We start from the raw sequence: 25,860 nt of genomic DNA, 5'->3' as shown, positions 1-25,860 counted from the left end.
TAAATATGAAATTCCATCTCCAGTTGAGGCGGACGAGGAGGGAAAGGAAGTTAAAGAGACCTAGCATTCACAAAACCGTTTATAGTCAACTATAAGTTGGTTATCTGAAGATCGATGAGAAAGAGAAAAATAAACTATTTGTAAAACATTATAGGTCCTCATCATTCAATTCCAAAATGTCGTTCCGCTTTTCTGATTCCAAAGTATTTTTCCCACGTCTCTGTGTGTGCATGCATGCATTTGTGTCTACTCCCCTTCATTACTTTTCAACTTATTTTCAGCTGTCTCTCCTCTCATTGCCAGACCAAGCCTCCAGGCTAGTAAGGTACACATCTACCCCTGACCACCTGCTGGGCTCAGAGCACTGGCCCACTGCCCCCCCCCCCCTCCCTCTACAGACATTTGCTCTGGTCCCTATTTTTGTCCACTTCCCTATCTTCACATTTGGGTCATTTTGGACAGATAGATGAGCTATCGCTATATTATAAGCCCCCTCGTACAGTAGTAGCTGTATGCAGAAAGAAGAGGAAGAGTCAACTTCACAGGACTGTCACATAAAAATAGGGCGGATACATCATGAATCACATGGGTTTGAAGTGGGTCATGTCTAGATGGGATTCCAGCTTTTGTCAAATTGATCTTTAGATGCATCTTTTCTTTTTGGCATTTTAGCTAACCCTTTCCTAACCTGCCACGTTTATTGTCCTAACCTGCTGCGTAAGTTCTCCTAAACATGCTACGAGAAGTCAATTTTGACAAAAACGGAAACTCTTCCAGCCATGACCTTAGAAGTGGTTTACCTCTGCTCGTGGCATTCCATTTTGAGGTGTGGTTCATTGAAGTGATAAAAGCCCATTGGGACTCAGTGCCATCTAGTGGTGAAAAGGAGATGCAGCGGGCAGCCTTTCAGCAGTGTGACGGTCCAAATAACACTGAATCTTACTTTACACATGATCTTTGTAAAACATCTTTATTAAACAGGTCACTACATCAATGATAACTCGATTTCAAAGTGTAACAATGTTCATAGATGAAGAAAAGGTTAGGAGCCCCTTATCAGAGCCTCTTAATAATGTGACAACCATCTTGTAAAAGAATGGTGATTCTCAACATGAGTAGCGGGAGCGTTGTGAATGTTACTGTGTTTGAACATGCGTACACAACAAGGCATCCGGGTTCTAGTTACATGTGAGAGAGAGAACCCGTGATGAACAATGGGTTGCCATCTCATAATCTACATCGGAAACACTGCCATCAAGTTCTGCAGCCACATCAACTCACCGACCACTTGGTACAAAGATTATATACAGGAGATCTTACATCTGGTGGTATGTAAGGGCTGGGTTTACTAAGACGGATGAATGTTTATCTCTACAGACTCCAGCATAGGTCAATGTTACAGCAGGCTGCCACCTTGTGGCCGAACAGCACACACTCAACCGCAGGGTGAAGGAAAAGGTTGCTGCGATATAAATGACAGAGCATTTACACATCCAGGTGACAAATTACACCATCTAATGAAAAGAGATACTTAATGTATCTCCAGTTTGCAGCCGAATAGATAACTTCCTCTATCATATCATATGTTGCAGTGTGGGGCACCATGTGTTTAGGCTCTTATGAGCAGGGGAGTGGGCTTTTTCTCCACGGCCCAAAATACCTCTGTTCCTCAAGGGGTGTAGTGCACAACCAGGACCAGGTCACGTTTGTCTCTCTGCTGGCCACGTGTCTGAGTCTTCGAGGAGGTCCCACTGCCGTCCAGAGGCTCGCGTGTACCAGGCTCCTCTGGGGCTGGAGAGTTGCCATTAGGGCCAACCACTCGGCTGCTGGGCACGGTGTGGAGGGTGTGGCTGCCTGCTGCCTCTGACCCACAGCTCATGAAGGCCAGGAAGCACCTGTAGAACTGGCACACATGACATCATCAATGCGTCCACTGTGTAATAACGGAGTACTGACGTTAAAGGTTTTTCTCCATTTCCATATCAGATCGCTAAGAAGTAGAAAAATGGCCAGAGTCCCATTGATAAGCCGTTACCTGGTTATTTAAAAGCCCATATATGACAGGGTTGAGAAAGGTGCTACTTTTGGCAAGGATGGAGGGGACAATGCTTGTGGTGGGGCTGACCAGGCCAACCTGGCCGAAGGTGGCCAGCAGAGCCACCACCCCGTAGGGCATCCAGCACAGCAGGTAGCAGGACACCATGGAGACAACCATCACCAACACATGGGTCTCCCGCCGCTGTGCAGACGACTGGTTGATTTTGGCTACCTGAGGAGAGAACACATTTTTTTCAAGTTACTTACCAAAGCCTCACTACCATCGGGTCATTAACATTCTCAGTGGTCAGGTTTAGGTCACAGTGACAGCAGTGTGAAGGCTACCTCGTGATTTCAGTATGTCAGGGAATGAACACATAAACCACGCTTATTTCATGTTTACGCAGGGAGATCATATAACCATTACACAGACAGTCATAGGGTGTGAGCTCTAACCTAAAAAAAACAGGCATAGAAGCTAGAGGTCATGGTTAATAATGGCTAAAGGGTGGTGGCCAAATCTCCATGTAATAGGCTCGAGTCCTGAAAATCGAATGGTTAAATTATAGAAAACAACACAGATTCTGAGATGCGCATCAGTCCCCGTTGTGCAGTAAAACTATACGATCATTGATTTACTCCTTGAAGTCTATACATATTCTGTTTGCCCACTTAAGAAACGATGATGTCATGACCTCCAATGTTTTTCTGCACAAGTATTCCCATGAAATCTATAAATAATTTCATATGCTGCATTTGACTGATAGGTAATGAGAATAGTGGGGTGGAGATAACTTCTTGTTGATGGATGTGGAACAATATTACACCCCCCCATCAATTCCAATTTAGCAACGCAGATGTAGACTACCTAGTAACCAAATTGTCGCATTTTTCATCAAATAAGAAAACATGTCTGAAACAGAGAAATCTGGCTAAAAGAAATCTCAACTTGTTTACATGAATGAAAAGTAATCTCTCATCTTAATAATCGAACCACAACAAATATACGGCACACTGGAGTGGAACAAGCCTTGACACCTGACAAAGGAACTCAAACACAATGGGGGGGTAAATCAACAACCTCGTGTCAATTTCTGCTGTCATTCCAACTTGTCAGCCACCTACAGCGCAGTCATTATTGAGTCCTACGGAATTGCTGAGAAAGTCAAGCTGTACTGAAGACTGCCTAATGCATAAAACCACAGTAGGTCTACATTGTATAAGCGTAGCAAAACTGGTGCTCAAAATCATACCCAAGCGGCATGCATTTGTGGCCCAACGCCAAGAAAACGTGTTCCTAAATGGCCACAGGGAGTATTGATCTGAATGAAAGGAGAGTGAACAAAGACTTATACGTTTATGTTAGGATAAAGGACACGCAATGTGGGTACTCCTCCGAGCGTTTGGTTTCAGAAGGGTCTTGAGAAATTCTGGTTACCATGAGAATTTCCTCAACGGCAGTCAGTCTTCTACAAAACACTTCTGATGTTGTCTTGTCCTTGGTCCCTCTGTGTGACATGGGTATAAAACAAGGAAGTCAGCGGTACCACAGGTTGTCGTCATTAGTGACCAATGATAGACACATTCAATCTGGATTAAAAATAATCCCCGGGATGATTCATTCATGAGACCTATACGAGCTCTGGCCACCAAGACGGACGACTTTCAGACAGCTGCTGATGCAACCTCTCTCAATCAACCTCAGGTCTCCCCGTCTCCCGCCCAACCTTCCGCCACAAGGCGAAGGACACCACCTCAAAGGGCACCGTGTTGTGGATGAGCCACATTTGAGTTAAGGCTGACAGCCTGTTGTAAACCTGCCCTCTCTAAGCATATTTTTCCCCCTGGAGGAAAGACAGACGGTGCCATTGCCACAACTGCTGTTACTCATCTTCTATATATTTTTCACAAAAAATGTGTGAGAGAAAGGAATCTTTATGTTTTCATTTGTTTATGTCCCAAATGTCTCACTATTGCACTAGTGGAAAGGTGGACTAGTAAGCCTGCCTCGCTTTCAGAGTGAGGACTGCAAGCTGGCAGAACTGAGCCTTAATGATGTTGGCCACTAGAATTTCACAGCTGTCCCAACATGATAAATGGTTTCAGTGGACTGAACCTGTGGTTCAAGGATTTCTTGCTAATATATTTAACTAAGGTCTGCTATACAAACATTGAGACATTTCCACTTCCTGCTTTTTAAATTATTTTCTCTGTCTTTAACATTTCACCATAACATGTGGAATCTATTCATTCTGCTGTGATCACACAGTCCTGAAGATCACACAGTCTGAAAGATCACGCCGTCCTATAGATCACACATCCCTAAAGATCACACAGCCCTAAAGATCACACAGTCCTAAAGATCACACAGCCCTAAAGATCACACAGCCCTAAAGACCACACAGCCATAAAGATCACACAGCCATAAAGATCACACAGCCATAAAGATCACACAGCCATAAAGATCACACAGCCATAAAGGCTACATAGTCTAGTTTATATATATTTTTTATTTATTAACAAAACACATTAGGAGGTATGCAAAAATTCCCTTCAGTAACACGTCAGAGACATGATAGGAAAGAGAGTGTAAGTGCTGCAATTCAAGGACCGTTTTTAAAAATGTATTTGTGCTGCCTTGATCTTAATCAGTTTTTTACACGTCAGGCAGCAAGCTGAAGCACTCTGAGGAGTCTTTTGGGAGCGGTCTGGGACAGGGCCGTGGCAGATTGATGGCTCTCTGGAGAGGGAGATGAAATATGCTTTTTGAAAGATAGATGCTGCCATCAGAGAGAGGTGAAGATGTTTACTCAGGGCAAAGCCATTTGAAGACTCCTTCAGCACATCAACGACATAATCAACCTTGACATGATTATCATTGTGTCCATTGTTTTGTGGCGGCAGGGTAGCCTAGCCTAGCCTAGGGTAGCGTTGGACTAGTAACCGAAAGGTTGCAAGTTCAAATCCCGGAGCTGACAAGGTACATATGTCATTCTGCCCCTGAACAGGCAGTTAACCCACTGTTCCTAGGCCGTCATTGAAAATAAGATTTTCTTCTTAACTGACTTAGTTAAATAAAGGTCAAATAAATCTTCGCAAGCATGCCCACCACCATCATCAAAATTCTCACCGTGATCAATATAATCCGTACAGCGTGAACCAACGACACTGACTCACCCCACGGATGGCAAAGAGGATCTTCCCATAGCAGAACATCATGAGCAGCAGGGGAAGCAGGAGGCAGAAGATGAAGAGGCAGGTGACATAGGAGATGTTCCCAGAAGAGCGCTGGTGCCACTGCACTGAGCACGTGGTGCCTGGCCCCTCTGGACCGTAGCTGCTCCAGCCAAAGAAAGGTGGAACCGTCCACACCAAGGAGTAGAGCCAGGCGCCCGCGATAGCCAGCCAGGCCTTCTTGTAGTCAGACGGGTCAGCCTTTGTGTAACACAATATCGTGGAGTAGCGCTCGTAGGAGAGGATTGCCAGGGATACTAGAGAAACGATGCCTGCACAGAGAAATGGATGGAGGTAGAGTTGTAGCTGTGGTGAGCATAATGATACATTCTTGCTGTGGACTTCGTCAAACGCCAAGGTTATGCAATACACTGTCCAGAATGTCTACATGGAGTACATTACCAATTGGCCATTGCAATGCATGTGGCACACACATTCACATGCTTGAGCATAGAGGAAGTAAATGTTTTCACATTGCAATCCTTAACTCATACCCTTGCACTCTAAAACCTGTAATATAAATTACACTATGTCTCCAGATGTCAGCATTTTAAGTCCTAACCAAGCCCAGGTTACTCCACTTGGTGTATGAAAGGCATGCAGAGCATGCACAAGAGCACAATGTTGATCATTCCCGCTGTGGCAAAAAATCCAGTCAGCTAAATATGATGTAGGTATGATTCTAATGGTTAGCAGACGCCTTAACCAAGGTGACAGTTTGTATATTGTTGAGCTATGGACAAAATACAGAGTAAACTTAGGCCTGCATAACAAAATAATACAAACATGTATCAAGAAAGACTGGTTTGACTCGGGAACATTTGGCTCAAAATACAGTATCTCTTTACCAGTCAAACTGACTGTAGCCTGTCTCGAAGATCAAAACTGTTCGTTGCTTATTTACTGTTATGTTAATTCATCATCCATCACATTCAAGACTACATGTAGCACCTCTCACACAGGGCAGAGAGCATGGCGTGGGGGACCTGTTGAAACATGGGATTACGTACTTTTCTCCATCCGATTCCATTCTCTCTGAAACGTTACCAGTATGAATAGGATAGGAAGCTTATAGATCATCAAGTCAACTCACCGAAAAGCGAGTTGGCGAAACCGTACCATTTGCACCCGTGGGCTCCAATGAGCCATCTGCCATAGAGGCTCGCGGCAAAACTAAAGGGAGTTCCGAAGATACACACCAGCATGTCGCTCACACTGATGTTGAGCAGGATGAGATTGATGGGCGTCCTCAGCACCTGAAACCGTGCAAAGACGAGAAGGACGAATAAATTGCTGAGGAATCCTAACAGGAAAATGACACCGAGAAACACGGCTACCACTGTGTGCCCTGTCCTGCCGAGGTCGGACTGGTCCCTGGACGTGAGAGTGTCGCGGACACTGTCTTTCGGGCTGAGGTTCGTCCCGGAGCTGTCATCGGTGCTAAAATTTAAGTTGCCGCTCTCAACTACCATGGTGTAGCACTTGCGGAGTTGGTGGCGCTGGACGAGTAATTTCAAGGTGCCGGGGGAGAGTTGTTCTGGATCTCCCACTCACACCTTGTCAGTGCAAACATGGGCAATAAATATCAGTCGTCTGCAGATTTCAGTTTCTCCTGCTCTCGCTTGCAGCTCTACAGATGTAGGCTCTTAATTTGATCACTCTTTTGTTGCTGAGAATGTTCCTGCACAGAAGGAAATGCAAATTGATAGTGTATTCGAGGTTTAAAAAGCCTTCGAAATATTGTAATCTTCCATTTAAAATGTCAGACTTGTTTTGCCGAACAAAAAATGTAACCAGTACAACAAATATCCATTCGGCCTGATTATAATACTCATAATTCACATTTCCTGTTGCTTTAGGGTTATTTTACTGTTGTAGAAAACTGGCTCAAATTAAAATCATACATCTGTAGCTATACACTTCAAAAGAGTACGAGGCTATCTATCGACAAAAGCTCAAGCCAACTCTTTATTTATCTCACTGTCCCATTGGCAGCTGTCTTCGTTTTTGAATACCATGCTACGCAAAGAACAGGGCATTACTCTAAAATACACTGAACCACAACATAAACACAACATGCAACACTTTCAAAGATGTTATTGAGTTACAGTTCATCTAAGGAAATCAGTCAATTTAAATAAATGCATTAGGCCCTAATCTATGGATTTCACATGACTGGGAATACATATGTGCATCTGTTGGTCATAGATACCTTCAAATAAAGGTAGGGGTGTGGATCAGAAAACCAGTCAGTATCTGGTGTGACCACCATTTGCCTCATGCAGGGCGACACATCTCCTTCGCATAGATTGTGGCCTGTGGAATGTTGTCCCACTCCTCTTCAATAGCAGTGCGAAGTTGCTGGATATTGTTTGGAACTGGAACACGCTGTTGTACATGACGATCCAGATCAAACATGCTCAATGGGTGACATGTCTGGTGAGTATGAAGACCTTGGAAGAACTGAGACATTTTCAGCTTCCAGGAATTGTGTACAGATCCTTGAGACATGGGGCCGTGCATGATCATGCTGAGGTGACTGATGTGGATGAATGGCATGACAATGGACCTCAGGATCTCGTCATGGTCTCTTTGTGCATTCAAATTGCCTTCCATAAAATGCAATTGTGTCCGTAGCTTATGCATTCCCATACCAGAACCCCACCACCACGATGGGGCACGCTGTTCACAACGTTGACATCAGCAAACCCCTCATTCTGTATGCCGTCTGCCCGGTACAGTTGAAACCAGGATTCATCCGTGAAGAGCACACTTCACCAGGGTCCCAGTGGCCATCGAAAGGTGAGCATTTGCAACGCCGAACTGAAGTCAGGTCAAGAACCTGGTGAGGATGACGAGCATGCAGATGTGCTTCCCTGAGATGGTTTCTTACAGTTTGTGTAGAAATTCTTCGGTTGTGCGAACCCACAGTTTCATAAGCTGTCCGGGTGGCTGGTCTCAGACGATCCTGCAGGTGAAGAAGCCAGATGTGGAGGTCCTGGGCTGGCGTGGTTACAGGTGGTCTGCGGTTGTGAGACCGGTTGAACGTGCTGCCAAATTCTCTAAAACAACATTGGAGGCAGCTTATGGTAGAGACATTAACATTCAATTCTCTGACAACAGCTCTGGTGGACATTCCTGCAGTCAACATGCTAATTGCACGCTCCCTCGAAAAACTTGAGACATCTGTGGCATTGTGTTGTGTGCACATGTATTGTCTCCAGCACAAGGTGCACCTGTGTAATGATCATGCTGTTTAATTCGCTTCCTGATATGCTACCCCTGTCAGGTGGATGGATAATCTTTGCGAAGGAGAAATGCTCACTAACAGGGATGTAAAGCAATTTTATTTCAGCTCATGAAACATGGGACAAGCACTTTACATGTTGCGTTTATATTTTTGTTCAGTGTAGTTGTATTAACCAACAAGGGTAGGCTATGGTTAATAGACTAATGTGATTAGACGAACACCTAAAATCGTTTCTATTCCATGAAGAAAGCATGCTATTGCACTAATGCACAGAGTGTATTTTTACCACGAGCCGTGAGTCATGACGGAATACAAGGTTTTCTGTTAATTAGTCACAACCTGCACACTTGGATATATCATACTTTTCACAGTCAGATAATGTTACACCTATGTTCCTGTAAATATAAAAATAGCTGCATGCAAGAAGATCTGTGGCCCAAGGCTTTTATTTGAATGGAGCTCTTCTTCCTGTGGTTGAAGAAAGAGGCATCTTCTGTCTGAAGTGCCGTGATACTATCCCATCTCATGGGGCATCTGACTTTCCCCATACAGAGACACACTTCTTATCTATTGACCATGTGGAACCTGATGCCAGCGCTTCCTCCATCAAAACAGAAAGCAAGACAATACACTTGAAATAGTCTGACTATCTCTTCTGGCTGTCAAGTAGAACTGCATTTCAGTGTAAACAATACTATTGTACCTCTAGCTTTGAGTACATTGGACTAGTAACCGAAAGGTTGCAAGTTCAAATCCCCGAACTGACAAGGTACAAATCTGTCGTTCTGCCCCTGAACAGGCAGTTAAGAACAAATTCTTATTTTGTGGGTTAACTGACTTGCCTAGTTAAATAAAGGTTAAAAAAAAGAAAGTAGTACTTACTGTAGAATTCTGTGGATAAACTGTAGAAGGCTACACTAAACACTGTATTATGCCAGAGTTTTAATTTGCATATACCCATCCCCCATATCCCAATATGTTCCATCCATGAGTGAGAAACCTATATCCCAAGTATAGACCATATATTGTGTTCCCAGCCATTTAAAACATGTATACTTACTTGCAGTGACCTATTATAAAAACAACACCCCAAAACATGCAGAAAAGTCTTAAACAGGAATACCGATACATTCCAAACCGCCATGTGCCCAGTATGTTGCTGCTCTGGGGAAGACCTGTGTATAATCCCCTCAACCAACTCCTCACAATCAAAGCACCAGGTCCTCCCAGGAACCTGAAGAGCAAGTTCCCCTCCCCAATGTTTTTTCTTCTTCTTCTGATAAAGACATTAAATCCCAAACCACTTCCTATTCCCAACACCCTAAAACTAAACCCTTACCCGAAATCGGGTCTGTATCCCCTACCCAACCCCTCTCTCTTTAATATATATATATATATATTTAATCTAATGGGGCAAAAAGTATTTAGTCAGCCACCAATTGTGCAAGTTCTCCCACTTAAAAAGATTTTTACAATTTTGTTTCTGGTGTCCTTTGACAGCTCTTTGGTCTTGGCCATAGTGGAGTTTGGAGTGTGACTGTTTGAGGTTGTGGACAGGTTTCTTTTATACTGATAACAAGTTCAAACAGGTGCCATTAATACAGGTAACGAGTGGAGGACAGAGGAGCCTCTTAAAGAAGAAGTTACAGGTCTGTGAGAGACAGAAATCTTGCTTGTTTGTAGCTGACCAAATACTTATTTTCCACCATAATTTGCAAATAAATTCATTAAAAATCCTACAATGTGAGTTTCTGGATTTTTTTTCTCATTTTGTCTGTCATAGTTGAAGTGTATCTATGATGAAAATTACAGGCCTCTCTAATCTTTTTAAGTGAGAGAACTTGCACAATTGGTGGCTGACTAAATACTTTTTTGCCCCACTGTATATTTTTCTTCTTTACGTTTAATTATACAATGAAGTTTGTCTTAATTCAAATCAAGCCCCCGTGTCCCTTGCCAAACCTCACCCTTGACTGGACGGACACACTGAGAAGAGTGGTGGAAGCCCTGAGTCCTACAAGCCCCAATTCTCTTTACTTACTTACTACAGCTTATGGGAAATGTGCTCTTTTAGTATATGTCCAGTGGTTTTCCTTAAAGAGAGAGGGCCTAAGGGAAGTGCCAGCCCAGACCTTATGGTCTTGTGCCCTTGTGTGCCTGCTTGCTTCTCAGGATGTCCTTCCTCCCCTCTACAGACCCAGATCCCGACCCAGCATCAATCCGGGTTCCTGTTTCCAAGTTCCCTGCCCCAATCCCTAGTTCCAGTCCCAGCAACAACCCTGGACACAGGAGCAGACACCACAACTGCCACCTCCATCCAACCACTGCCAGCCCAGAACCCATCCCCTACACAAGGACACAGACACACCGTCAACCACTCCACCAGACCAAACTCATACAAGATTAATTCCGCAACAGACTTTTGAAGAGAAACACAGAAATACAAACAGTGTGAATACTTATCTTACTGATTTCCTTATTTTGCTTTGAAGTTTTTTTTGTTGCTTTGATGGTGATTCGTTGCTTTTTCCTTCTGGGATGACAGTAACCTTTGTTGTGTTGATGATTTCAAATCAAATCAAATTGTGTTAGTCACGAGCCGAATTACGAGCCCCTAACCAACAATGCAGTTTTAAAAAAATACAGATAAGAAAAGTTGCAAGTAATTAAAGAGCAGCAGTAAAATAACAATAGCGAGACTATATACAGGTGGGTACCGGTACAGAGTCAATGTGCGGGGGCACCGGTTAGTTGAGGTAATATGTACATGTAGGTAGAGTTATTAAAGTGACAATGCATAGATGATAACAACAGAAAGTAGGGTGGCTGGAGTCTTCGACAATTTTTATGGCCTTCCTCTGACACCGCCTGGTATTGAGGTCCTGGATGGCAGCAAGCTTCGCCCCAGTGATGTACTGGGCCGTTCGCACTACCCTCTGTGCCTTGACGTTGGAGGCCGAGCAGTTGCCATACCAGGCAGTGATGCAACCAGTCAGGTTGCATGATCTCTATGGTGCAGCTGTAGAACCTTTTGAGGATCTGAGGACCCATGTCAAATCTTTTTCAGTCTCCTCTTTTCAGTCTCATGCCTTCTTCACGGCTGTCTTGGTGTGCTTGGTTCATGTTAGTTTGTTGGTGATGTGGACGGTTTAATGTGTTAGAATGTTTGTTAGGCGGTTTAATGTGTTAGAATTTATTTGATGTTTAGTTTTGACTGTTTGATGTTTGAATTTGACTATTGCTTTTGATTGAACAGAGAAAAAAACGTAATGAATTTAGGAAAAAACATAAAGACCCCACTACGATGACTAAGATAATAAAACAAGAGTAAATACTATATTTGTTTTTTTAACTACAGTATTTATACTATAGTAAATACTATATTATACTACAGTAATATATGCAAAAAAAACAAAAATGATGTACTGAGTGTACAAAACATTAGGAACACCTTCCTAATATTGAGTTGTACCCACTTTTGCCCTCAGGGCAGCTTCAATTTGTCGGGGCATGGACTCCACAAGGAGTCGAAAGCATTCCACAGGGATGCTGGCCCATGTTGACTCCAATGCTTCCCACAGTTGTGTCAAGTTGACTGGATGTCCTTTGGTTGGTGGACCATTCTTGATACACACGGGAAACTGTTGAGTGTGAAAAACCCAGCAAGCAGCGTTGCAGTTCTTGACACACTCAAACCAGTGCACCTGGCATCTACTGCCATACCCCATTCAAAGGCACTTAAATCTTTTGTCTTGCCCATTCACCCTCTGAATAGCACAAATACACAATCCATGTCTCAATTGTCTCAAGGCTTAAAAATCCTTCTTTAACCTGTCTCCTCCCCTTCATCTACACTGATTGAAGTGGATTTAACAAGTGACATCAATAAGAGATCATAGCTTTCACCTGGTCAGTTTATGTCATGGAAAGAGCAGGCGTTCATAATATTTTGTCCACTCAGTGTATAGTGAATACTACAGTATACTAGTCATATCCGCAACAAAAAAACTAGAAAGAAATACTACAGTAATGTCCGCATAAACACTAATACTACAGTATTTATACTACAGTAAACTATAGTATTTCTTCATGTAGGGCTGGCAGCACTGTGCTCTATAACAAACATAGCCATATTGTACATGTACTGTCAACCCCACATTGACATTTCAGATGAGGCTGGCCTGCGAGCAGGAAAGTAACAGGATGCATTGGATAAAACAATACATGCCAGGCTAGCGACTGTCTCTGATGTTCTAGAACACAAGACCGGTATAGGTTAAAATTGGACAGGAGAAATCGGAAGAATTCTTGTCATTGTCCATCTAAAAACTCCATCTAGATGAAACAGATGGAGGAAACTAATATTAGTGCCAGGGCATCAATAATCTACAAGAAGGCATGTTGAGATGTCTGTCCTTCCATCTGTGGCTCCATTACTGGCAGCCATGCTGGCCAAGCCTATACAGTGTGATGGGGACGGGGGGTCCATCCAAGCCCAGTCTTGGAGCTTCGGGGTGCAGGGTCATCTGTTGATACAAGGTCCTCATCACCGCAGTATCCAGACTGGTCACAGGGTCATGGAGAGGACAATGGCTGGGGCTTCAAGTTCTTCTATTCTACCCCTTTGGTAATTTTAGTGGTTGGTCGTTGGTGTGGCCTATTATTATGGGATGCAGTCCCTTCAAGTAACCATTGCAAATCCAGAATCATTATTTACCTCCGTATATATACAGTGGAGCAAAAAAGTATTTAGTCAGCCACCCATTGTGCAAGTTCTCCCACTTAAAAGATGAGGCCTGTAATTTTCATCATAGGTACACTTCAACTATGACAGACAAAATGAGAGAAAAAAAATCCAGAAAATCACATTGTAGGATTTTTAATGAATTTATTTGCAATTTATGGTGGAAAATAAGTATTTGGTCACCTACAAGCAAGCAAGACTTCTGGCTCTCACAGACCTGTAACTTCTTCTTTAAGAGGCTCATCTGTCCTCCACTCATTACCTGTATTAATGGCATCTGTTTGAACTTGTTATCAGTATAAAAGACACCTGTCCACAACCTCAAACAGTCACACTCCAAACTACACTATGGCAAGACCAAAGAGCTGTCAAAGGACACCAGAAACAAAATTGTAGACCTGCACCAGGCTGGGAAGACTGAATCTGCAATAAGTAAGCAGCTTGGTTTGAAGAAATCAACTGTGGGAGCAATTATTAGGAAATGGAAGACATACAAGACCACTGATAATCTCCCTCAATCTGGGGCTCCACGCAAGATCTCACCCCGTGGGGTCAAAATGATCACAACAACGGTGAGCAAAAATCCCAGAACCACACGGGGGGGCCTAGTGAATGACCTGCAGAGAACTGGGACCAAAGTAACAAAGCCTACCACACTACACCGCCAGGGACTCAAATCCTGCAGTGCCAGATGTGTCCCCCTGCTTAAGCCAGTACATGTCCAGGCCCGTCTGAAGTTTGCTAGAGAGCATTTGGATGATCCAGAAGAAAATTGGGAGAATGTCATATGTCAGATGAAACCAAAATATAACATTTTGGTAAAAACTCAACTCGTCGTGTTTGGAGCACAAAGAATGCTGAGTTGTATCCAAAGAACACCATACATACTGTGAAGCATGGGGGTGGAAACATCATGCTTTGGGGCTGTTTTTCTGCAAAGGGACCAGGACGACTGATCCGTGTAAAGGAAAGAATGAATGGGGCCATGTATCGTGAGATTTTGAGTGAAAACCTCCTTCCATCAGCAAGGGCATTGAAGATGAAACGTGGCTGGGTCTTTCAGCATGACAATGATCCCAAACAACATCGCCCGGGCAACGAAGGAGTGGCTTCGTAAGAAGCATTTCAAGGTCCTGGAGTGGCCTAGCCAGTCTCCAGATCTCAACCCCATAGAAAATCTTTGGAGGGAGTTGAAAGTCCGTGTTGCCCAGCAACAGCCCCAAAACACCACTGCTCTAGAGGAGATCTGCATGGAGGAATGGGCCAAAATACCAGCAACAGTGTGTGAAAACCTTGTGAAGACTTACAGAAAACGTTTGACCTCTGTCATTGCCAACAAAGGGTATATAACAAAGTATTGAGATAAACTTTTGTTATTGACCAAATACTTATTTTCCACCATAATTTGCAAATAAATTCATAAAAAATCCTACAATGTGATTTTCTGGATTTTTTTCCCTCATTTTGTCTGTCATAGTTGAAGTGTACCTATGATGAAAATTACAGACCTCTCTCATCTTTTTAAGTGGGAGAACTTGCACAATGGGTGGCTGACTAAATACTTTTTTGCCCCACTGTACAGTGTTCATGTAAGATTATCTTTAATGCAAATGTAACAGTGACGTCTACTAAGCTTAAAAAACGCTGCTATACCTCCTGAAATACAGTGCACTTTTTCCACATTTTGTTCCTTTACAGCCTCATTCTAAAATGGATTAAATTCCCTTCCCTAGATCCGTGCCTCGACAAGGTGTGCACATTTTGGGGAATATTCAGGGTTGGAAACTTCCGTGGGAATTAACGGGAAAATATGGGAAATAATGGAAATTAATATTAATACCATTTAAACGTAGATGTTTTTGGCATTGGATATACACTACCATTCAAAAGTCTGGGGTCACTTAGAAATCTTGTTTTTGAAAAAGAAGCTCATTTTTAGTCCATTAAAATATCAAATTGATCAGAAATAGACATTGTTAATGTTGTAAATTACTATTTTAGCTCGAAACGACATATTTTTTATTGAATGTCTACATAGGAGTACAGAGGCCCATTATCAGCAACCATCACTCCTGTGTTCCAATGGCACGTTGTGTCAGCAAATCCAAGTTTATAATTTTAAAAGGCTAATTGATCATTATAAAAGCCTTTTGTAATTTTGTTAGCACAGCCGAAAACTGTTATGCTGATTGAAAAAGCAATAAAACTAGCATTCTTTAGACTAGTTGAGTATCTGGAGCATCAGCATTTCTGGGTTCGTTTACAGGCTCAAAATGGCCAGACACAAATAACTTTCTTCTGAAACTCATCAGTCTATTCTTGATCTGAGAAATAAAGGCTATTCCATGTGAGAAATTGCCAAGAAACTGAAGATCTCATACAACGCTCTGTATTACTCCCTTCACAGAACAGTGCAAACTGACTCTAACCGGAATAGAAAGTGGAGTGGGAGGCCTCTGTGCACAACTGAGGAGAGGACAAGTACATTAGTGTCTAGTTTGAGAAACAGACGCCTCACAAGTCCTCAACTTGCAGCTTCATTAAGTAGTACCCGCTAAGTCTCAACTTCAACAGTGAAGAGGCGACTCCAGAATGCTGGCCTTCTAGGAGATTTTTTAAATTTTATACATTTGCAAAATAATCTAAAAACCTGCTTTTGCTTTAGCATTATGGGGTATTGTGTGTAGATTGATGAGAATGTTAAAAAATATATATATTTTCGAATAAAGCTGTAACTTAACGAAATGTGGAAAAAGTAAATCGGTCTGAATTAGAGGTCGACCGATTAATCGGAATGGCCGATTAATTAGGGCCGATTTCAAGTATTTTTGGGCGCCGATTTGCGGATTTAAAAAAAAACTGTTTACACCGTTATTTAATCTTTATTTAACTAGGCAAGTCAGTTAAGAACACATTCTTATTTCAATGACGGCCTAGGAACAGTGGGTTAACTGCCTTGTTCAGGGGCAGAAAGACAGATTTTCACCTTGTCAGCTCGGGGGATTCAAACTTGCAACCTTACAGTTAACTAGTCGAACGCAATAATGACCTGCCTCTCTCTCGTTGCACTCCACAAGGAGACTGCCTGTTACGCAAATGCAGTAAGCCAAGGTAAGTTGCTAGCTAGCATTAAACTTATCTTATAAAAAACAATCAATCATAATCACTAGTTAACTACACATGGTTGATGATATTACTAGATATTATCTAGCGTGTCCTGTGTTGCATATAATCTGACTGAGCATTCAAGCATACAAGTATCTAAGTATCTGACTGAGCGGTGGTAGGCAGAAGCAGGCGCGTAAACATTCATTCAAACAGCACTTTCGTGCGTTTTGCCAGCAGCTCTTGGTTGTGCGTCAAGCATTGCGCTGTTTATGACTTCAAACCTATCAACTCCCGAGATGAGGCTGGTGTGACCGAAGTGAAATGGCTGGCTAGTTAGCGTGCGTTAATAGCGTTTCCAACTTCACTCGCTCTGAGCCTTGGGGTGGTTGTTTCCCTTGCTCTGCATGGCTAACGGTGCTTCGATGTGGTGGCTGTTGTCGTTGTGTTGCTGGTTCGAGCCCAGGGAGGAGCGAGGAGAGGGACGGAGGCTATACTGTTACACTGGCAATACTAAAGTGCCTATAAGAACATCCAATAGTCAAAGGTTAATGAAATACAAATGGTATAGAGGGAAATAGTCCTATAATAACTACAACCTAAAACTTCTTACCTGGGAATATTGAAGACTCGTGTTAAAAGGAACCACCAGCTTTCATATGTTCTCATGTTCTGAGCAAGGAACTTAAACATTAGCTTTCTTACATGGCACATATTGCACTTTTACGTTCTTCTCCAACACTTTGTTTTTGCATTATTTAAACATGTTTCATTATCTACTTGAGGCTAAATTGATTTTATTTATGTATTATATTAAGTTAAAATAAGTGTTAATTCAGTATTGTTGTAATTGTCATTATTCCAAATACATTTTATATATATATTTGTTTTGTTTTAATCGGCCGATTAATCGGTATCTGCTTTTTTGGTCCTCCAATAATAGGTATCGGTATCGACGTTGAAAAATCATAATCAGTCGACCTCTAGTCTGAATACTTTCCAAATGCACTGTAGTTCCCGTCTGAGTTAGAACAGTCATGAATTCTCCACTTCCATTTTACGTGGACAGAGCACAACGAATTAACTGACAATTAGGCACCTGCAGGCGTCAGAATTGTCACCCTCTCGACTGGGTCTGAGGGCTGTGTGCGGGAAGAAAAGGAAATCCCGCTTTACACTTCGTTCCCCTCTCGTTTCTTTACTAACCTTGTGGGCACACCACATCTTGAGGGCGGGGATACAACCACAAATCTCACGTGCAGTCTCACCCAACACGCTTCCCATCTACACACAATTTAGGGGCATTGTGACGCGGACGTCCGGCTTGCCAGGCTATTTAAGATTTTTTAAAACATTACTTGGGAGATGGACAATCTGTTACAGTTAGAGGATGGGGGCAGCAGCATTTTGTGTGTGAAAGACAATGGCTATTGGCGTGACAGCGCATTAGGGCACATTATTAAGAGGCTGCACGTGAGCTCGTCAAGAAGCTGGAGGTGTTGGGAGGCCTTGACCCAAGTGAACCTGCCTTCAGTACAGCCAGCCTGCTACCGGGAGAGTATACTGATATCTATCTCTTTCTCCCACACAGGCTGAAACCTCAACACTTCCCACTACTTCCCCAGTGTCTGCTGCCCTTTCTATCATTCCACAACTCTTATTGTATTTTGTTACTTTGTTCATGAGACATTCACACACACACAAAACAAGTCTACTGCCTCACGGCAATAGCTACACAGAAATCAATAACATGGGTGAAAGATTACACACCATACCATGCACGGTTGCCACTGGTAACGTTGCGTTTATTTTCCATCTCAAAACAAATCATGACAGGACAGGATGGAGTTTTAGCTTTTACGGTTGAAATCGAGTTCGCTGCTGAGAAACTAATGTAAATCTTTTCAGTTTCAGACCTCTCCGAAGCTTGGTCCCTAACTGCGTATCCATTCCCAGCGTATTCAAATCAAGACCAAGATCATTTAGTTCATACACAAATTCCTAGTATAAAAGACATAAAAGTGATGTTGCAAATTATTGAGGTCAATCAATAAAACAGGTCATTGTGGAGGGAAAGAATTGAAAATATACAAATAACTTTTTTAAATTATTCATCACTAAGTATGCAACAGAGTATTTCCATCCCAATAGCCTTATTCCTCAGTGTGTCACTTTCCACCAATCAAACAAGGTGTGGGGGCAGTTTAGCAGATGTCAGGCAAGACTGTCCTTTTATATGCTGAACACAAGGTGTACAGTGATGTCTGTGTGTCTGTCTACGTGTCTTCTTCATCACTTCCTGCCAGGCTGCTGTCAGTGGAACTTACTTCTGCGTCCTCAGAGGTCTTTGGTTCCACCCCAGGGTCTACTGCTGCCTTTGCTCCTGCTTCCTGGCTCTGAGAGTTGGAGGGCTCTGTCACAGGCCCCTCTGCCTTGCTGGATGACTCCTCTGTGGTTGTGGTTGGTCCCTCTGTACTCCCTGGCGGTGCCCCCGGCGGTGCAGGCCCCTTGCTCCCACCCTCTAGGTAGGCTGCCCAGCCTTTCAGTCTCTCCTCTCGCTCCCTCGTGGTTTCCTCCACCTGTAGACAGACACACGGCAAACACAGTTATTTTCGCTAGGGTACATTAACCGAGTTGGTTGATATGTTCCCCGGAAACAATTGACGAGGTGCTAAGCCTCTCTCAACTCTAACGTGAGAGTGACCTAGCAACTGTACTACCAGTCGCTGCCTCTTCATGAGCCCCATCTGTGCTGACATGTGGGCCATAGCAGCTTCTAATGTTGCAACAGCACACGGTTCTTACCTGGTAGTCAGTGGATCCATCCCACAGCTGTGCTGATAACTTCTTGCCACCAAACCAGCGGCCGTCCAGCGCCATCTGACACACGTCTGCATCCTCTGGCTCTTTGAAGGCCACCGAGGCCACTCCATCAGGATGTCTCTATGGAGGACATAGGAACCATGTCACTAGCTAGGTTTCCCCTCCAAAATTGGCCGAAAGATTTGAATGCGAAATTCCCCCCCACCGGAGGTGTTTCCTTCTAACTTGCTGGTTTGCGAATCAAGAGCTGCAACCCAGTGACGTCACACGTGACAAAACACTCATTGCAGAATCTTTGATTGATCCATTTAAAAAGTTTGAAGGGTTTCAATTTGATTTTTTCTGACATGGTAGCCTACATGACAGCGAGGCACCGATCATCACGTTACTACCAGCAAACAAATACCCAGGTGACGTGAAAATGCAGTCCCTTCACCACCCTGTCACCATAACTTACTTCAGTCCGTTCAACTGCATAGCCTAATAACCTCCATGGTTATCCACGTCGTAGTAGTGGGAGGAGAACACAACAGAGCTAGCTTGACTCTTAAGTTTCCTTCGACAAAATATCTCGATTTAGGCAAAAAAAATAATTTCCACTACCATTTGTTGCATTATCTCAATGACAAAAAACTACCCACCCCCATATAGAATATATTTTATGTTGTCAACATTCTGGAAAGTTCCCGACAATTTACTGTTTCCACCAGGCCTGCTGTGAGTTTGTTTTATGCAACAGGGCATTCACTGCATAAAAATGGTTGGATAGAAACATGGCTACTGTCAGAACACCATAAAGATATGGTTCCCAATTGACACCTTACGGAGGACATGTTTTGGATTTTGGAGTGTGTTATTTTGCTTTATAAACTGGATGGTTTGAGCCCTGAATGCTGATTGGCTTACAGCCGTGGTATATCAGTCCGTACACCACGGGTACAACAAAACTTTTTTTTTTTTAAACTGCTCTAATTACGTTGGTACCAGTTTATGATAGCAATAAGGCACCTCGGGGTTTGTGATATATGGCCAATACACCACGGCTAAGGGCTGTGCCTAAGAACAGCCCTTAGCCGTGGTATATTGGCCATATACCACACCCCTTCGGGCCTTCTTGCTTAATTATACCAGAGTGACAGAAATGAAGTGAGCTGATTCCCATCAGTAGGCACTTACATCAAAAATGATGACCTTCTTCACCTGACCAAATTTCTCACATTCAGTCCGGAGGTCGTCTCGGTACTCATTTAACACCAGGGGGTCTTCCTGTAGGACAGAGATACAGTACACAGGTTTACTACAGTGCAGAAAAGGACTGGAGGTGAAGTGTTGGGATGTGAAACTAGAACACAATGATTCCTGAACTCTTACGGAGAAAGACTCAAGCTTGACTCCCTAAAATACCACAGTGCTGTAGATGGTAAGGAGTCTAAATCAGTTTAAACAACTCATTGCACTGGGGGTATATGCTGTCCTCACACCAGTCATCTATATCTATTCACACCAGCTCTTCGTGGTCGTGAGTGAGTGAGAGAGGTATTTGCTCACCTCAAAGTCACTGGGGTGGAACATGTTCTGGATGATGAGCACACGTTCATGCCTCTTGCGCGCCTCCCCTTTCTTCTCTGGCCTCCAGTCCAGCTGCCTATCAGTCAGATCAATGGTGAGAGATGAGCCACACAAAAGCGAGTTAAGGGACACCTAATGCCCAGAAGCATTGAGCTATTCCAATTCCGGTTGCAGAATTTGTCAGGACGGGACATACTTCTGCTGTGCCTTCATCCTCTTGCGGTAATCCTTGCTCTTCTTCTTCTTCTTACTGGCGTCGTACTGGCCCTTGAGCTCGAACCTGGCAGCCTCCACGTGGAGCTGATACCCCCTGATCTCTGACTCGTCAATCAGTCGCTCAGCCAGGGCCACAGACTCCTTCTGCAAGGGAGGGGGAACGGAGAAGCATGCTGAATGGAAACGCCACACACACACACACATCCTCTCATGGAAATAGACGCATAGCAACAAAGAGATCCAGCGAGACATTTCACACTAACGCTGGGAGAACACTAATCGTCTCGATTACACTCCTCGTAAGACCACAACGAACCATGACAACACTAAGCCCAGAGCACTCACCTTTAAGTAACAGCAGAGTCCGTCGCCTTTCTGGTTCCCCTGGCCGTCCCTGTAGAGTTTGACTTTGTACTCCTCGGAGATGGGGTCCCTCATAACAATGCCACACTTAGACATGACCTCAACAAACTCCTCCGTGGTGATGTCCGGTGGAAGACCTGAGGAATAGAAAATAACTTCCCTGACTGAAAGGACAGTAGGAACTTGCCTGAACAATTCATTTCTGCCGAAACAGTGAAACTCAATTGTGTTGGTAGCCATCAGATCTGGGTTCAAAAGACACGTGTATTTAAATATTTGTATTGCTTATTTTTCTGTGTATTTGAGTATTTTCAAATATACTGGCCAAAGCATAGCCAAAAACAACTACTTATATTTGAAGTAGTTGTAAATACATGCCAATACTTTCAAAACATATTTCCAAATCAGGGATCCAGACTGCGACCATTTAAATCGCACCACCTCACTAAATACATCCTATTTTTGGGGGGAGGCTCAAACCATGATTTGTAATGAAAGTGTCTTCCTGCCCCTGTTCCACTGGGCCCTGATACTGTGTTGAGCGAGTCGCGAGTCTCTCTCTCTCTAAAAAATGCTCAGAGGTAATTTTGTAAAAAACATTTTAAAATCCAACTGCGTATAAAACACAGCTATCCTGTTGTCACGGTTGAAGAGAGGTTCTCAGATTTCTATAGGTATAAAATGTTTGCTTTTTTCAACTCTCAATGTTGAGCTCAATAGCAACTATTTTACAGCCAACATATTTGATATGGCTTTGAGATACAGAGTGCTAAATGGGTAACAGCCATTACGATTGCATAGGCCTCAATTAATTGTTAGATTAACGCATGGCTACTAGCAGTGGGCATTAAATTTAGAGCTAGCGATTTAGCTAACGGGTTTTGCGTTTCCATTTACTCAGGTCGTGATTTGGCCTTTGATATTAGTGCACATACACTACCGGTCAAAAGTTTTAGAACTACTCATTCAAGGGTGTTTATTTTTACTTTTTTTTTGTTTAACACATTTTTGGTTACTACATGATTCCATATGTGTTATTTCATAGTTTTGATGTCTTCACTATTATTCTACAATGTAGAAAATATTAAAAATAAAGAAAAACCCTTGAACGAGTAGGTGTAGATGCAGGCAAATAGATTAAAAAAACCCATGTAAAACAACTTTCTAAAGGCCTATTTTAACTGTAAAATATAACAACAAAAGCATACTGTCAACCCACAATTCATGACATTAAATGGATTAGGTTGCACATCTAAATATTCAGAATCACAACATGTTAAATAAAACAACTTATTTATTGAATACCATCTCATTAGTCTATTACACTTTTTATTAAAGCACTGTGAATAACTTTATATGAAGATTATACGTTTTCTAATGCGCGACGCTGCAAAAAACATTGGAGCATGGTGCCACCAAGAACTTAGTGGTACCAGGAGAAAATGTTCGTCTGGAGCCCTGCAAATACATTCCAATATTCAACTACTTGTATTTTCAAAGAAACTTAGTCTAAATAATTGTTTTGAAATGTATTTGAAAGTACTGTATTCAAAATACAGTAAATAGTATTTGAACTTAGGTCTGGTAGCCATATTCAGAGAAGGGAGACTTACCTGACACGTACACATTGGTATTCTTGTCGGTTTCCACATCAAACCAGGCTGCAAAGACAATGACATTTGTTTGAGTATTCCCTTTGAGGGCGCACAAAGTCACATGTCGATTTCACGCTAAACACATGTCTGTAAAACATCCTGTACCTGCAGTATCAGCCTTCCTTTTCTCTCCTTTCTCCTTTTTGCCATCTTTCAGCTGTTCCGTGTCAGTGCGCTTCTCTGCTTTCTTCCCCTCCTCTGGCTTGGCTGTTGTGTCCGTGTCAGGTGCACACGCAGCATTTGGATCATGCTGCCCATCCTTTGTGAAGCCGTAGTTAGCTTGATACGCAGCAAGGAAGTCCTCTGTTATCTGGACAAGACCAGAATTAGCCCAACCATTTCACACAACATATTCTCACAACCAAAAGGTGATCAATGGAAACTGACAGAGGGTCATGGCAATTCTAAAAGAATCTAGAAACATAACATTAAAACAGGGATGGGCAACTTTGCTGGGGGTGGGGCCATCAAAAAAATCAGAACTCGTCATGAGGGGCCGCAGTGGCACGTGGGTCATCTCCCACCATTTCTCGCAATTCTGCACATTTTGCCATGGGGCGTAGAGAAAATGTTGCCGTTTTAAAGCAAGTTTGCTGCAATCCTAAACATTTTGCTATGGGGAGGAGAGACAAATGTGCTGTTATTCAGCTAATTTCCTGCAATTATACACATTTTGTCATAGAATGGAGAAAAATGTTTGCAGTTTTTTTAATATGATAACTGATGACCAAGGTCGGTTTTTCGACCATGCTTACAACACGTTATGATAGCTGGCCGCTAGACTAATTAACCAATCTAAAAATGTTTGCTGACATGGGCTAATTGAATGACTGCTGATGCACAAGCACAAGGGGGGAAATTGGTCCGCAAGCCTACAAAAAGGCGGGCCGCATCCGTCCGCCAGTTGCCCATCCTTGTATTACAACATCAAGTTGTTGCAGACAGAAATTAAAGGTTTTATCTAAGCAAAAGACGTGAAGGTAACACACTTTAGGAAACCATGCTTTCTTGTCATGGTCCCAGTCATACACTGTCCCATCCTCTGGGTCCACGAAGGTGTTAGGGTCAGCTCCGTCCCCCGGTCTCTGGCCATACAGCTGCTGCAACCGGAGCTGCTCATGGAACTCCTTATTTCCATCAGTATCACCACTCATCTAAACAACACAGGAAAACACAGGTGGATACAAGAACATACATTGAAGATCTTGCTTGTTTAGAGGACATGTGTTGTTGTTGAATGGGCCACTACTAGCTAGAATAGTGGGCCAGGCAGCCAGCCAGCTAGAATAGTGTGCCAGCCAACTGGCCAGCTAACAATTTAAAACAAACGTAAGACTTGTGAACTGTCAAGTCAAGAGTTGCAGCTAGCAACCTGTCGATAGCTATGTGGACAGCTAGCTGGTTAGCTAACGTTAGTGAACTAGCTTTAAATCTATACTGAACAAAAATATAAACGCAACATGCAACAATTTTACTGAGTTACACTTCATACAAGGAAATCAGTCAATTTAAATAAATAAGTCCCTAATCTATCGATTTCACCTGACCAGAGGGGTGCAGCCATGGGTGGGCCTGGGAGGACATTCGCCCACCCACTTGGAACCAGAACGACCCAACCAGAATGAGTTTTCCCCCACAAAAGGGCTTTTTTACAGACAGAAATACTCCTCAGTTTCATCAGCTGTCCGGGTGGCTGGTCTTAGACGATCCCGCAGGTGAGGAATCTGGAAGTGGAGGACCAGGGCTGGCGTGGTTACACGTGGTCTGCGGTTGTGAGGCCGGTTGGATGTACTGCCAAATTCTCTAAAATGGCGTTGGAGGCAGCTTATGGTAGAGAAATTAACTCTGGTGGACATCCCTGCAGTCAGCATGCCAATTGCACGATCCCTCAAAACATCTGTGGCATTGTGATGTGTGACGAAACTGCACATTTTAGAGTGGCCTTTTATTGTCCCCCAGCACAAGGTGCACCTGTGTAATGCGCATGCTGCTTAATCGGCTTCTTGATATGCTACGCATATCAGGTGGATGGATTAGCTTTGCAAAGGAGAAATGCTCACTAAAGGGATATAAACAAATTTGTGCACAAAATTTGAGAGAAATACGTATTTTTGTGCGTATGGAACATTTCTGGGATATTTTATTTCAGTTCATGAAATGAAGACTTTACATGTTGCGTTTATATTTTTGTTCAGTATAGTTACAGTAACGTTAGCTAGCTAACGAGTGAGCTACGTTAGCTAGTAGCCCATGGGTGCTGCGTGACAATCTGAAATCAGACAATGAAAAGTATATTATACACATCTTTATAACTACTAACGTTACTAATATCTAGCCAATTGACTGGACCTAGCTAGTTAGCTTTGTTTATTTATAAAAATTGTAGCTACTAAGTTAACGTTAGCTGACAATCAAGCAAGTGTGCCTAGTTAGCTAACAAGCTAACGTTAGCAAACTCTGCTTTGTGTATTTAGCTTGGAATTCGATTAGAAAGTAACGTTACATAACATGCCAAAGGGAAGCAATGCTTGTCTTTGAAGATAAATTATTTGTATGTGGATTATTGATTAGTTCGCTAATTAAACGTTAAAACATTAGCCAGCTCAGCTACCTTTGGCTTTGACGGTCCGCCGCCAACGATGACTGAAGATACACTTCCGGTGTCAAAGAAGAACTTCTGGTAGTAATAAACCCATGGAGTCAAGGTTAGAACGATTCCAGCTTTTGGAAAACTCAAAACGTCAAATGTTTTTTTTAAGTACAAAAAATGAAGCATTTTAGCTAACCCTAACCTGCTACGTTAATTCTCCTAACCTGCTATGAAAAGTGAAATCTGACAAAAGCTCGAGGCTTTCTAGCCATAA

At 42.9% G+C, this 25,860-nt stretch overlaps 1 protein-coding gene across 4 annotated transcripts; it reads right to left on the bottom strand.

The window, feature by feature from the left end:
* Window positions 1-953: 953 nt before the first annotated feature.
* Window positions 954-25,856, bottom strand: htatsf1 (HIV-1 Tat specific factor 1). 4 transcript variants are annotated; one of them, XM_024394747.2, is made up of 14 exons: window positions 25,608-25,856; window positions 23,986-24,150; window positions 23,102-23,306; window positions 22,955-23,002; window positions 21,324-21,478; window positions 20,959-21,122; window positions 20,742-20,838; window positions 20,370-20,459; window positions 19,176-19,313; window positions 18,698-18,949; window positions 6,365-6,527; window positions 5,215-5,543; window positions 2,036-2,269; window positions 954-1,903 (listed from the first exon to the last, which is right to left on the bottom strand). In XM_024394747.2, the coding sequence occupies exons 1-14, from the start codon at window positions 25,770-25,772 to the stop codon at window positions 1,670-1,672; spliced, it is 2,439 nt and encodes an 812-aa protein (XP_024250515.1). In that variant the 5' UTR covers window positions 25,773-25,856; the 3' UTR covers window positions 954-1,669. The 4 variants fall into 4 exon arrangements, with proteins under 4 accessions (XP_024250515.1, XP_024250518.1, XP_024250516.1 ...); XM_024394748.2 differs by having other exon boundaries at window positions 1,659-1,895; window positions 25,608-25,853; XM_024394749.2 differs by lacking the exons at window positions 954-1,903; window positions 2,036-2,269 and adding an exon at window positions 4,679-4,777 and having other exon boundaries at window positions 25,608-25,848.
* Window positions 25,857-25,860: the final 4 nt, after the last annotated feature.

This window comes from Oncorhynchus tshawytscha, linkage group LG30, assembly GCF_018296145.1.
Source record: "Oncorhynchus tshawytscha isolate Ot180627B linkage group LG30, Otsh_v2.0, whole genome shotgun sequence".
NCBI classification, from domain to species: domain Eukaryota; kingdom Metazoa; phylum Chordata; class Actinopteri; order Salmoniformes; family Salmonidae; genus Oncorhynchus; species Oncorhynchus tshawytscha.
The sequence above is the reverse complement of the archived record's forward strand: the minus strand, read 5'-3'. Positions and strand labels throughout refer to the sequence as shown.

Bases quoted from the DNA above. Each gene is read 5' to 3' on its own strand.
- htatsf1 (XM_024394747.2), bottom strand. From the start codon at position 25,772: ATGCTTCATTTTTTGTACTTAAAAAAAACATTTGACGTTTTGAGTTTT. The intron at 21,123-21,323 runs GTGAGTGCTCTG...CCTCCCTTGCAG, and splicing joins GACTCTGCTGTTACTTAAAG to AAGGAGTCTGTGGCCCTGGC. The intron at 20,839-20,958 runs GTATGTCCCGTC...TCTGACTGATAG, and splicing joins AGGATGAAGGCACAGCAGAA to GCAGCTGGACTGGAGGCCAG.